This window comes from Hoplias malabaricus, chromosome 5 (genome assembly GCF_029633855.1).
Source record: "Hoplias malabaricus isolate fHopMal1 chromosome 5, fHopMal1.hap1, whole genome shotgun sequence".
Taxonomy (NCBI): Eukaryota; Metazoa; Chordata; class Actinopteri; order Characiformes; family Erythrinidae; genus Hoplias; species Hoplias malabaricus.
The window spans coordinates 33,713,831-33,726,935 of NC_089804.1; the positions used below are offsets into that span (position 1 = coordinate 33,713,831).

Here is a 13,105-nt window from a genome sequence, read left to right on the forward strand (position 1 = left end):
CAACTAAGCACACTACATAGTGGGCAAGGAGCCATTTGAGTCTCAGCCTACAAATTGAGTACAAAATGTCCGCCACTTATACGTTTGAAAATAAGAGTCATTACAACAATACGATTTCTTATTTAATTTATTGTGACATGTTAAAAAGGAACTAGTATAAGGATAACTTATTCATAGGTATTCCTAGATTTGCTTCAGGTTTTAAAATGCCAACTGATAATAGGAGAAGTGGCTTACTAGCAGATGCAGTGGCATAAATTCTTACTTGATTAAAAGTATTGCATTGTTACTTTTTATGAAACTTAAAAAGAAATGTTTCAAAAAACATCTTGAGTAGACATACAAAAGTAGCAGTTAAAGAAACTACTTAAGTACTGAGTAATTAATAGAGTTTGCTCCTTTAACTGAAGTACAAAAATAATCAATTATAGAATCAAGGATTTAATTTAGGGTCTACAAGTTCCACATTTTCTAAACCAGGTATGGCACATATGCCATCACTCAAAGACCAATATTTATATTTAAAAAAGAAAATCCACACGTTCTAACCCATATGTCTTTAAAATCTCACAGGTTGTTATTAAAACGCATATGAATATGCCCTCTGATGCTGGAGGAATTGTCCTGGGAAAAATGTATTTATTTTATGTATTTTATTTTCTCCATTTACGTTTTGACATCAAACCAATATGAATTACTCTCTCAGACATTTGAAAAATCATATGTCAGATCATAGATATTTCTTTTTATTTATTTAAAATTTGTTTTATCAACAGATTCCTTGGCAGGTTCTTGCTTGTATTCCCTGGCAGCACACACCATCCTCTCCTTTAGCTTCTTGTTGGAGCTGATCATAAAGAAGGGACTGAGAGTGGCATAGCAGGATGAGAAGAACACTCTCATGTCTGCAACTATGGCAGGAACCTGGGCCACAGTCAGCATGTAGATCCAGATTACATTGTCTATGCCGAAGAAGACAGCATAGAGCACCACCAACATGACCACAGTCTTAGCCACTCGCATTTCCATCGAAGTCCCTTGGGAGCGACGAATGGCCCTTACTTGTTGGCTGTGTTTGTGTAAAAGTACCAGGATGTAGCCGCTGGAACCAAGCATGAGGCCTACAAATGCAAAATCTCGTCCAGAAACGGCTGCTCCATTGATTACATATGACAAATTGTCTTGAAAGTTAACATGACAGAAGCCTAGGTTGAGGGTGAATGCTGGGACAGTCCCATTACGAGGTGCAATAGAGAAAAATGGAGCTGCAATACAGACAGCCATATTAAGAAGCCATAGCCCTATGAATGTGGGCATGACAAGCTGGTGTAACCTAGCCTTTAGCTTAGCTAACTGTGGTCCAGCTGCTGGGGCAACCGTTAAGGCTTGGAAGACACTTAGCATACAGGTCAAACATACTGAGAGTGCCCGGCTAACCCTGTAACCATAAATAACCACTTTACAGCCGGAGTCGTTAAGTAGTTGGCGCATCCCAAATACAGTCATTGTCTGAGGTACACCACGAGTTAGCAGTAGCATCAGATTAGCAAAGGCTAAGTGTGCCATGATCCTGTCCACAGGTAGCAGCTGTGGCTCCATTAATGCGACATGACCATATGCTGCCAACACCAGCACGTTACCCATAATCCCCAGTCCTGTCTGCAGGAGGAAGGACACTCCTTTGATGGTAATGCAGAGATCCATGAGTCAATCTGTGTTGAACTGCAAAAGTAAATCAAATAGAAGCAAGAGCGAAACATGTCAATAAGGCTAAAGAGATATGGGATATGAAGTAAAAAAATTGGACATTACATATGTATAGTATTACATATATAATCTGGCAATATTTTGTTAACATATTTTAAATAAACAAATTATAACAAGAATACTGTTGGAATTATCACGTTTTTGAAGGAACATAGACGCATTTTTAAATAACGCAAATTTTATGCAAATATAGTTTGCATTTCCATATGTTAAGATAACACAGAGATAGAGAATGAAATTGCAATTAAGTAACATAAAACTGAATATAAACTGACATTTGACTTCACTTTATTGCAAATAATATGCAAAAATTGTTAGCGTAATATAAAGCACTGGTACATTGAAATAGACCATTTAATTGCAATACACATTTGACCAAATTATATGCAACATAATTCAATAACATACCTGTAACTTCCAGTTACAGCAGCCTACTCACATGTGTAGCATCTTTGCAGGTGGGAAGTAAAAGTTTTCTGGGTTTATAAGGTCTTCTGTTGTGCTAGGGGATGATCTGAGATCCCCACAAAGTGGAAAAAACATCTGAAGATTGAAAGTAACCACGGAAACCAAGGGCACAAAACACCTGCTCACCTTTTCAATTATGGATTTACTGGAAAACAACAAAGCTGTTGCTCGTAAAAAAAAAAAAAAAAAACATCATGTAGCTCTTAACAGGATGCCTCTAGGGTAAATGAAACATGCTTTTTGTAGAAAACTTTAATATAAAGTCTTATATATCTTGTATGCTTTTGTCCAGTTAACCTTAATATTATTAAAATATTATAAAATATAAATAAAATCAAATCAAACCATTTTTAATCTGCATATTTAAAATGATTCTGAAATGTTATCATGTAAATTTTATATCCATGCTAAAATCTAAATGTAACACTTTTTAGTAAAGTTTACAAATGTTGATTTGTGTCATCAACCGTCTAAGAATGAACTGCTTTATTTAATCTCTAATCTCTAATGAGCCCCCTCCAGGGTGTATTCCCGCCTTGCGCTCAATGATTCCAGGTAGGCTCTGGGCCCACCGCGACCCTGAACTGGATAAGCGGTTACAGATAATGAATGAATGAATGAATTAATAATCTCTGATGATCTCAGCCTGATAAAAAAGTTTTGAGATTGTTGTTCTTATGAAATTTAACCTCAAAATTATCTTCAGTATTTTTTAACACTTTTCCCCTGTGTACAATGACGCTAATGAGAAGACCCTGAAGACCAGAGGGTCAGAGCCCTGAGCTGATTTCCCTGAGGTTTATTTCCAAAATACAACACATTTATGAAAACACATTATCACTCTGGCAAGTCCACACTCGCTCACCTTCTACGGTGACTTTCATTATATGAGTTCTTGAAACATCACAAACATCCTCAGCATTTCCCCTGAGGGCCAAGACACAAACGAAGAGTTTTTGCAATCAAAATTTAGGACACATCTGCAGAGGTTTCAGTGGGATCTGAGGTGTGTGTGTGTGTGTGTGTGCTTTGGGGGCGATTGGGAGGTCCCTTAATTACAGGAGTCAATAGTGTTGCATATTATTTTATATGGAGCGCTCAACTATGATATAATGAAAATATGATTTTCAGCACCTATCTGATTCTGTCTTTGTGGTTCACTTAGTTAAATTAATTTACTATTATATTACTCTAAGGGACTTCCAGGACTTCATTAAAGCCCTAAAGATGTTTGGGTGAAAAAACACTTTTTTTTTCTTTATTTAATTAATCATTGTGTTTCTTGTGTACCTTTGCACATTTACGGGCTTATAGATGTGTCAGCAGAACTTAGCACTAGAGCAGAGCAAAAGTCAAAGGGCTAAATAATTAAGTAAAAAAAATTCATTTGCAGTTTTTTCATTGCTAGTGTCATACATTCATCTAAATTATGTTTCATATAAAGACATTTTGGGTGTCACGGTGGCGCAACAGGTAGTGTCGCAGTCACACAGCTCCAGATTCCCGCTCTGGGTGACTGTCTGTGAGGAGTTGGTGTGTTCTCCCCGTGTCTGCGTGGGTTTCCTCCGGGTGCTCCGGTTTCCTCCCACAGTCCAAAAACACACGTTGGCAGGTGGATTGGTGACTCCAAAGTGTCTGTAGGTGTGACTGGGTGAGTGAATGTGTGTGTGTCTGTGTTGCCCTGTGAAGGACTGGCGCCCCCTCCAGGGTGTATTCCCCGCCTTGCGCCCAATGATTCCAGGTAGGCTCTGGACCCACCGGGACCCTGAATTGGATAAGCGGTTACAGATAATGAATGAATGAATGAATAAAGACATTTTGGAATCAATTAGAATTTAGTTTGATTTTGAATACGTAGGAAATACCAGTTTCCGGAGCTATGAAGGCTCCTGAATATGATCTAAAACATTTCTGCAATTCTTCTGTATCCTCTTAACAATTTTATATATACATACAGTTATATAAAAATACAGTGTCTAAGCATGGTTTCACTATTTCTTAAAATCAGAGAGGCCTTTGAGCTTCGTAATGAACTAAAGCAGCTGCTATGACACAACACAAAATGTCAGAACAAACTCTCACATCTCCAGGGGCTCATTAGTTAAACACAGATGAGGATCATTAGTTGGACACAGTAATTAGATCTTCAATGATGGGATTAGTACTCTGATGTTATAAAGGTGCCACAAACGTTGTTTTTTCATTTTGACCCACTGGGAATGAGCTAATGCTAATGCTAAAACAAAGTTAAAGGCCTACTGGAATTGTCTCTAACGTTAAAATTTTTGCTTAAAATTTGTTTTTAAACTTACCCTGGATACAGATGATTATTTTAAACCTAAACATCCATTAAAAGATACAGAATTGGAGGAGAATAAATCTGTGCTAATTCATGTTATTTCATGTTACTAGCTTTCTGTGAGCTCATTTCCCTTACTCTAGCTTTAGCTAGCTCTTTATCAGAGAAAACAGAAAATTGCATACTATATCCATCCATTGTCTGGAGGAAACCCACACGGACACGGGGAGAACACACCAAACTTCTCACAGAGAGACCCAGAGCGGGACTTGAACCCACAACCTCCAGGTCCTTGGAGCTTTGTGACTGTGACACTACCTACTACACCACTGTGCTGCCATATGCATAATATAACTGAATAGATTTTAATTAATATTAATGTTAGTCTTGTTACAATCTCCTTATAATTTTGCAAAGTAGTACTTGTTCATGTTGTTTGTTTCCAATAAACATCATGTCAAATGACGAATAATTGAACAATATTTCATTGTATTTCATTTTGATTGCCTATTTTAGAGAAGCACAAAACTGTACAGATTTTTTTACTAGTGTATAGAGTAAATTAGCTTGAAATCCTGGTTGTAAATGGATGTGAATTTTCTTCATTTTTCTGTCACTCGTTGTCTTTTATGTCCTCTCTAATCTCAAATGTGCTTTGTCTATTGTCTTTCACTGTCATTCACCGAAAGGCAGAAATACTCCTTGGAGTTAGTCACTGTCAATAATTTATTTTTTGTTATTTAATATATTAATATTAATTATTTTTTAATTAGAAGCATAGGGCTTTCATACATTGTACAGACATGCACTTGACAGCCTGCTTAGGGTAGTGACCACTGAGTTTTCCTGATTTTTCCACTAGAAGGAGCTGTAGTACAACAGTGTGTGGTTTTGGACACAGCTTATGTTGTGGATGGGCTATTGATATTTGTGCTGCAGCCAAAATGGCACACTACCACACTATAATGTACCAAAGAGTAGAATTCTCTTAGTTAGTATGCATAGTGCAGTAGTGTGTGGTTTGGGATTTTATTTTTCAGAAGCGGGCTGTGCTGTCACGGTCCAGCTGTCAGAGGTGGACCAGACAGGTGAGAATGATGGAGGTAATGAGAGGCAGGTGTGGTGTGGGCTCTATGGGGGTTCATTGGACCATACAGTGCATCTGTCTCCCTGTGGCTCTGCTGATAAACTCATATAAGACTATAAGAGTGGCAGGAGAGTTCAGAGTGTGAGGAGTTGAGGGAAGATCGGGGGGGGGGTCCTTAGGTAAAATTCAGAAATGAGCAGACAAGCAGAGATCTTATTCAAAACAAGAACAAGATATGTGTATTTATTGTTAGTATATCAAAAAAAGGATGCTAATTATATAATAATTTTATGATCTTTGTGTTAGACTGTTTAATGCAAGTGATTGTAGTATTTATTATTTTCTCAGTTTCAATAACTGCTTTGAAAATTTCAGTAATAGTTGTGTATTTATATAACAATATTGAGCTGTTAGTGTTCTCCTCCAAGCATGTTAATCTCTCATGATTTTGTATGAGCATCATTTTAAAAAGATGTGATGAAGCCTCACAAGTCTTGCGGGGAAACGTCATCTTCCGAATTCTTCCGTGTGGTTGGAGGTCACACAGTTATGAATTGTCTTATTATTGTGTTGAATTCATTATTACTGTCTGTTATCTGTGCAGCATGATGACATGTTTAAAGTGTTAACGCTGCCTCCATCTCCTCCTGTATACAGCCGAGTGATGTGTGTGTGATGGACGGAGAAACACTGACCCGTGGTCTGTTGTACCTGTCCCTGGCCGTGTTAGGAATCCCAGGGAACACTTTAATGATCCTGGCATTCCTGTTGATGCTGCACAGAGAGTCTCGTCTGCTCCCGGCAGACGCTATCATCCTGCACCTGAGTGTGGCCAACCTATCAGTGGTGGGAGTGCGCTGTGTGCTGGAGACCCTCGCCACCTTCCGCCTTGTGAACGTCTTCAACAACGCCGGCTGCAAGGGGGTAATCTTCGTCTACAGGTACTTTATCCCAGTCACGTGGTGATGAAACCTGAAGTTTGAAGGAGCACAGGTTTCCTCTGAGACTCTGCAATGCTCCATCAGATCTTTTCAAACGTAACACAACATTAGTGGAGCTTAACACGCTTGGAGAACACTAACTTCACAGATGTGTTATGCAATCTAACAGAGGCTCATGTTGCCCTGTTGGCGCAGAGTGATTGGAAAGAGGGTACATATTAGTACATATTAGTGTACATAGTTATTGTCTATTAGTATACTAAGTATTTTTGTAATGTATAATAGTAAATAAAAAATCAAACTTTGTCAATGTAATTTGTAATTTGGTAACTGTTGTGTAGTATTATATATGAACATTTTTAAATTCAACAAATATAACCTAAAAGTGAAGTATTAATACACTATCATTCCCAATGGCTAACATTGAAATTTTAACATCTACAGTTAATATACAATATGGCACTACGTTCCCTAACTAAAGGTACTTAATATGGTACCACTACACACTTAAACATCATGGTTCTTCAAGGGTTTTTTAGTAAAGAAAACGGTTCTATATAGAACCCTGAGCATTCAAAGAACCCTTTGCATGATTAACTGTTTCTTTGCATTATCAAGGGGTTCTTCAGATTGATGGAGAATGTGCTATAGATGATTTTATACAGCACCTTTTAGAAAAGGGATCTATTCTGCACCAAATACGGTTCCTCTATTGTAACAAACTAGACATCATAACAATAAAAAAAAAAAAACCTTTTTGGAACCATATTCCTTTTAATGCCTTTTCTAATGGGTGCTAGAACCATCTATAGAAGCCAAGAATGGACCAGTCCCTCTCTACTTTATACCTATGGCAAAGGTCAAGAGTCGGGCTGCACTTCAAGCCCTTTGAGCTTCAAGTACAGATCCATTAGTCCAGCCGTCCCTAAAGACACCCCAAACAGCAGACTCTCTTACGGTCTTCAAATGCAGACTGAAGACCCATCTCTTTGGCTACATTCACACAGCAGGTAAAAGTGGCCCAGTGCTGTTCACACTGTCTATATAATGTCCCCTATATCTGGCATCAGTCTGAACAGATCACGCCTGAGCACACGAGTGCTGAGATAATGAATTTAATATCACCATGATCCACATTTATACAGCTTCATACCAATAATAACAATATAAAACTGATATAGAACTACTAAATAAGCTCTTATCCTGTGTGTTTTATTTTCTCATAAATGAAAGACAGGAACCTGGATTAAGGAGTTTCCCATGTTTTTTTTTATTGTTTCCAAATATTTTTTACAAAACTAAAATGCATTTACTTGACCATTTCCATGTCCTAAACACCTCAAATTAAAATAAAAAATGCTTTGGACCGTTGTAAGGATATCATTCTCAGTGGCTGGAGTGACATAAAAGTCACATGAATTCCGATCCGGCCGTTCAGACAGTCGCATTACCACTTTTAGCTGCTGTGGGAACATAGTCTTCGTGACCCACTTAAGGGAGCACTAATTTAAATGCTCACCATAACCGAATGTTTTTGCACTTATATTGCGCTTAACTTTTTCTTTCTAGGTTTGAGCACTGACTAAATGCTGTGTATTGCACTTACGACGTGTTGTTCTTTCTAGGTATCAGCACTGGCCCTTTTTCTGGCAGCGTCTGAGCTCAGAGGGAGTTTGGACTCTAACCTATTTGTACTAGCTAGTATAGACCTTTTGTCTAAACACTAAACATTGCTGTGAGTCGTTCTGGGAAAGAGTATCTGCTAAATGCTGTAAATGTAAATCTACAGCACATTCTCCATTAATCTGAAGAACCCCTTCAAGATGCAAAGGGCCATTTAATCACGCAGAAAGTTCTTCAAGTGTTTAGGGTTCTATAAAGAACCATTTTCTTTACTAAATAACTCTTGAAAACCATAGTTTTTAAGTATGTACGGTGACAGTGTATGGTATTTTTGTAAGTGATATATCAGCAGTGCATTTTAAATGAATCCAGTGTGACTAATTTTTCTCTGTATCCCCAGGACGTCCCGAGCTCTGTCCATCTGGCTGACCTTCGTGCTGAGTACGTATCAGTGCCTAAGTATAGCGCCCCCAGGCTCTTTCTGGTCGTCTGTGCGTTCCCTTTTTGGCCGGTATCTGTGGGTGGTGTTCCTGATGGTGTGGATCATCAACATCTCAGTGAGCGTCCCTGCCGCTCTGTTTTCCGTGGGAGTGAAGAACGACTCGAAACTAATGGAGAACAGCATAAACGTTCAGTTCTGTTTGGTTAGCTTCCCATCGGCGTACGTTAAGGACGTTAATGGCGCGGCGCAGACGGTGAGGGACGTGGTGCCGATGACGATGATGACCACGGCAAGTTTAATCATCCTTGTTTTCCTGTACCGCCACAGCCGGCAGGTCCGGGGGCTCCGGGGGACAGGGTCTCAGGGGGGCGGGGCCTCAGCCGAGCGTCGGGCTGCCGTTACGGTGGTGACGCTTGTGTTGCTGTACTTGCTGATGTATGGCGTGGACAACGGGTTGTGGGTTTACACTTTGTCGGTCAAACAGACCCTCTCCTCAGCGCTGGTCTCTGATCTCCGCATCTTCTTCTCCTCGCTCTTTGCCGCCATTAGCCCCATTGTTATCATCGGCTCCAACAAGAAGTTGAAGAAGCAGCTGAGGGGCGAACGAGAGGAAAAGCCGCCGCCAGCTCCAGAAACCACCCTCTCCACTGTCTAACTTTAGTTGTCAGACTTTTTCCCCAATGCTAATTCCTCATATTACAATACAGCTGGAGCTGGTGTACTGACACCTAGTGGCCTGGATGTGTTTGAGATTCTATACTAAATCTGTTTTACATCTGGCTGCTCCCAGGTGTGGGGGCCAGCTCTGTGGAGCATAAAATGGTTCTTTCAGGAACTTAGAAGTAATTTGATTTTTCGTCTCATGTGAGTTGTGCTTTAAGAATGTAGGGTGAAAATAATAAATTATGACATTTGTTGATAAGATTGGATCGTGTTTTGGCATGGCATGGCTCAAAGCTCCTATAACACTGTGGTAAACCGTGCATGTATAATTCTAATTTGGAGAATCCTTCAGAGGTAATATTTCCATATTTACAAATGTTTCAACTGTATTTTACGGTTAACAGGTTTGTTTGTCCTGCCTCACGCTGAGTTATTCTGGGTGGGCTATATCCCTGGTCAAAATGAAGCAGTTATTGAAGCTGAATGGATTAATGATAGGAATTTTTTTATTTATTCATTGGTTCATTGTCTGTCACTGCTTATCCAGTTCAGGGTCACGGTGGTTCCGGAGTCTACCTGGAATCACTGGGCACCTGTCCTTTTCAGGGTGACACCCACTCACACATTCCCTCACACACTCACACCTAGGGTCACTTTTGAGTCGCCAATCCACCCACCAACATGTTTTGTGACTGCAGCTCCTGGAGTAAACCCACACAGACATGGGGAAAACACACCAAACTCACCTGGAGCGGGACTCAAAGCCACAACCCCAGAACCCTGGAGCTGTGTGACAGCGACACTCCCTGCTGTGCCACAGTGCCGTCCCTGTTTGTTTATGATATTTATATGAATGTAGTGGAATATTTGGTGGAACAGCAGAGGGGGCTCTCGGTGAGGCATTTCCAGGTGTTGTGTGTGAAGTAATGATTTTGTCATTTATTTGGATTAATTATTTACTCTATTTTTTGTCATTTTGTGTATTAAAGGCAAACAGATGGCAGATAAAGTAGCTACAAGCTGCTTTCAGTTCACAAGTGTGATAATTTATTATTTTAAATTTTGAAATTTAATACAAATATCAATATTTAATATGTTTATTTCTGAACGGGTATAAATTATATCTTAATACCTCCCCTTCCTTCCTGAACAGGTGAAGAGCCTATCTGTCTCCTGTGGGTCCTTTCATTGTGTTGTTTTGTCTCTTTAATGGTCGTTAACTGTGTGTGTGTGTGGTGTATGAATCGTTCTGAGTGAATAATAAAAGTGTCTAATTGCCAGGAGTGAGAATTAAGCCTGTGACTCCTGGGACACAGAGCCTTGGGACAATAATAAAAAATAACAAAGACATCAGTCCTAACAGCTTTGCGATGCACTTAAAGCTGCTGGTGGGGGTCTCAGTGAAGGAACAGGATTTCTCCTGCCTCAAAACACACACCAACTAACCCCCATCTCCTTTCTGGGCACTGAGATCTGCATGTGTGTGCTCACTGCCCTTAGTGTGTGTGTGTGTGTGTGTGTGTGTGTGTGTGTGTGTGTGTGTGTGTGTGTGTGTGTTTGTGTGTTTACTGCCACAGAAGGGTGGAATGAGGAGTCAGTGGTGGTTAAAATATTCTTCTTCTTAATCCACTGCTGCAAAACTGACATTTATTTTGAATGCTGTAAGAAGTGATTACAATTATCACATTTTTGCATAGAGTTTGAAGTCACTAATTAGTATTAATGAATTCATTAGTTCAGTAATGCATCAATTAACCACAATAAAGTTGTAATGACTTCAGGTTGTTTCTTTCTTGGACGATGGCAATGAAGAAGAAGAAGAAGAAGAAAAGGAAGTGGATGGTGAAGATGAAGCTGATTGGTCCATGCGTCTTATTCCTCACTCCACTGAAATCTGATTGGTTAAAGACACACAGACTCCGGTGGAATGAAGGATAGAAAGCACAGAGAAGTGGATGGATAGAGTACAGTCCTTTCTTTCTGCACAGATTTTAAATGCAAATTTACACACACACACACACAAATAAACAACAAAAACACAGTATGTATTTAACACAGTTTAATGAGACCTCAAATACAGAGTTACAGCATTTTCCAGCTCAGTCCTAACAGGCACAGAATAATAATAATAATAATACATAGTGTTATAAAAATGGATTAATTATTTGCCTAGTGTTGAATGGGATTAAACACATAAGCAGCTTAAACAGTGTTTGTGTATGTGTGGGATACAAATAGAGAGTGAGAAATGCAGACAGTGTGTGTATGTGTGTGTGTGTGTGTGTGTGTAACCTGTAGAGTGCAGGTCGTGTTGTAGCAAGCTCAACTCTGCTCAAATTCCTCTGAGCTGTAAAACATGTCCAGGCAAAAAAACACACACAAACACACACACACACACACACACACACACACACTCGCTCTCTCCCTCTCTGAGACGGATGATGTATAGAGTAGTTTAGTATTTTTAAATCTCACCTCTTTAGCTCTGCATTTACTGTCATTCAGCCTGTTTACACCTGTAAACAAAAACAGCTATGGAAACAAACACCAACAAGCAAACAAACAAACAAACACGGCCTTAAAAACATCAGTGGAGTTACAGTGCAGCAGACCGTTACTCTGAAAAACAAGAGAAACCAGTTACACAACCTGGTTACACAATGCAGAAAGAGAAGTGGAGAGAGAGAAAGAGGAGAGAGAGAGAGAGAGAGTAAAAGAGGTTGTGAAAGATAGAGGAACAAAGTATAGAAAGTGGAAAAGATAAAGTTCAATGATGTGAAAATTATCAAAGAGAATAAAATTACAAAAGAGAAGAGTGAGAGAGAATAAAGTGAATGAAAGAAAAGAATATAAGATAGAAAATAGCAGAGAGAGAGAGAAAGAGAGAGAGATGTGCAGTAATCCAGAGACTCTCATTCAGTCTCTCTACCTGACTCAGGTGAGCGAATTTTGTTGACTCCACAGACCAATGGCCTTGCAGAATACACAAACCCCACCCCTCTGTTGGCTACACTCCCACCTGGGCGTGGCCACAGTCAGGTCCTAAATCACAGGCCTGACACGTTTAAAATGAAAACTGTTTTCACTTCAAGTACAGTTTCATGTGTTCAGTTTTCAGTCAATCCTGAAGAGGGGGACTCATCTAAACAAACAAACAAACAAACAATCCAAGTGTTTAACAAACACCTGATACACTGAGCGCATTCAGCTACTTTAAGGTTGTCCCGTTCCTGCCAAAGCTTGATCAACAGAATGGGACAATGTGATGCAGCTGCACATGAGCCTGTGTTCATCATGCTCAATGCCAAGTGATGGCTAGAAGCATCGCTCCATGAAATAGGTCTGATGTTCTCATGAAAATTGATGTTCTCATGTGGGACTGCCACGAAATCCTCATAGCCATGTTCCACTGCATCTAATGCAATCCTTCCCAGAAGAACCTAGGAGTGAAAGGATGTTGAGACATGCTGGAACCTGCTGGAGCCGCTGCTGATGGAATGAGTTAGAGCTGTTCTGAAGAAAATGGAGAGGAAGTGTGTTTCTTTAAAATATTATGGAGACAATTCAGAGATGTTAAGGAGGAATGGCAGGCATGTTAAGGAGGACAATGAGCGATATTTAGGAGACACTGCAGAGATGGTAAGGAATAACTACAAAGATATTAAGGAGGAACTATAGAAATGTTAAGGAGACACTACAGAGATTTTAATTAGCAATGCCAGGGATGTTAAAAGAATCTAAAGAGATTTGAACGATGAACTACAAAAATATTAGGGAAACTCTACAGAAATATTACAGAGACTCTACACAGATGT

General features: G+C 39.6%; 2 protein-coding genes across 3 annotated transcripts; one reads left to right on the forward strand and one right to left on the reverse strand.

Moving 5' to 3' along the window:
• Nucleotides 1-750: 750 nt before the first annotated feature.
• On the reverse strand, nt 751-2,286 carry LOC136696947 (olfactory receptor class A-like protein 1). 2 transcript variants are annotated; one of them, XM_066671744.1, is made up of 2 exons: nt 2,207-2,286; nt 751-1,722 (listed from the first exon to the last, which is right to left on the reverse strand). In XM_066671744.1, exon 2 carries the CDS (start codon nt 1,702-1,704, stop codon nt 751-753), a length of 954 nt encoding a protein of 317 aa, XP_066527841.1. In that variant the 5' UTR covers nt 1,705-1,722; nt 2,207-2,286. The 2 variants fall into 2 exon arrangements, with proteins under 2 accessions (XP_066527841.1, XP_066527840.1); XM_066671743.1 differs by having other exon boundaries at nt 2,176-2,268.
• A 3,699-nt stretch (nt 2,287-5,985) lies between these two features.
• On the forward strand, nt 5,986-9,491 carry ora2 (olfactory receptor class A related 2). Its single transcript, XM_066671746.1, has 2 exons — nt 5,986-6,562; nt 8,586-9,491. Exons 1-2 carry the CDS (start codon nt 6,297-6,299, stop codon nt 9,280-9,282), a joined length of 963 nt encoding a protein of 320 aa, XP_066527843.1. The 5' UTR covers nt 5,986-6,296; the 3' UTR covers nt 9,283-9,491.
• Nucleotides 9,492-13,105: the final 3,614 nt, after the last annotated feature.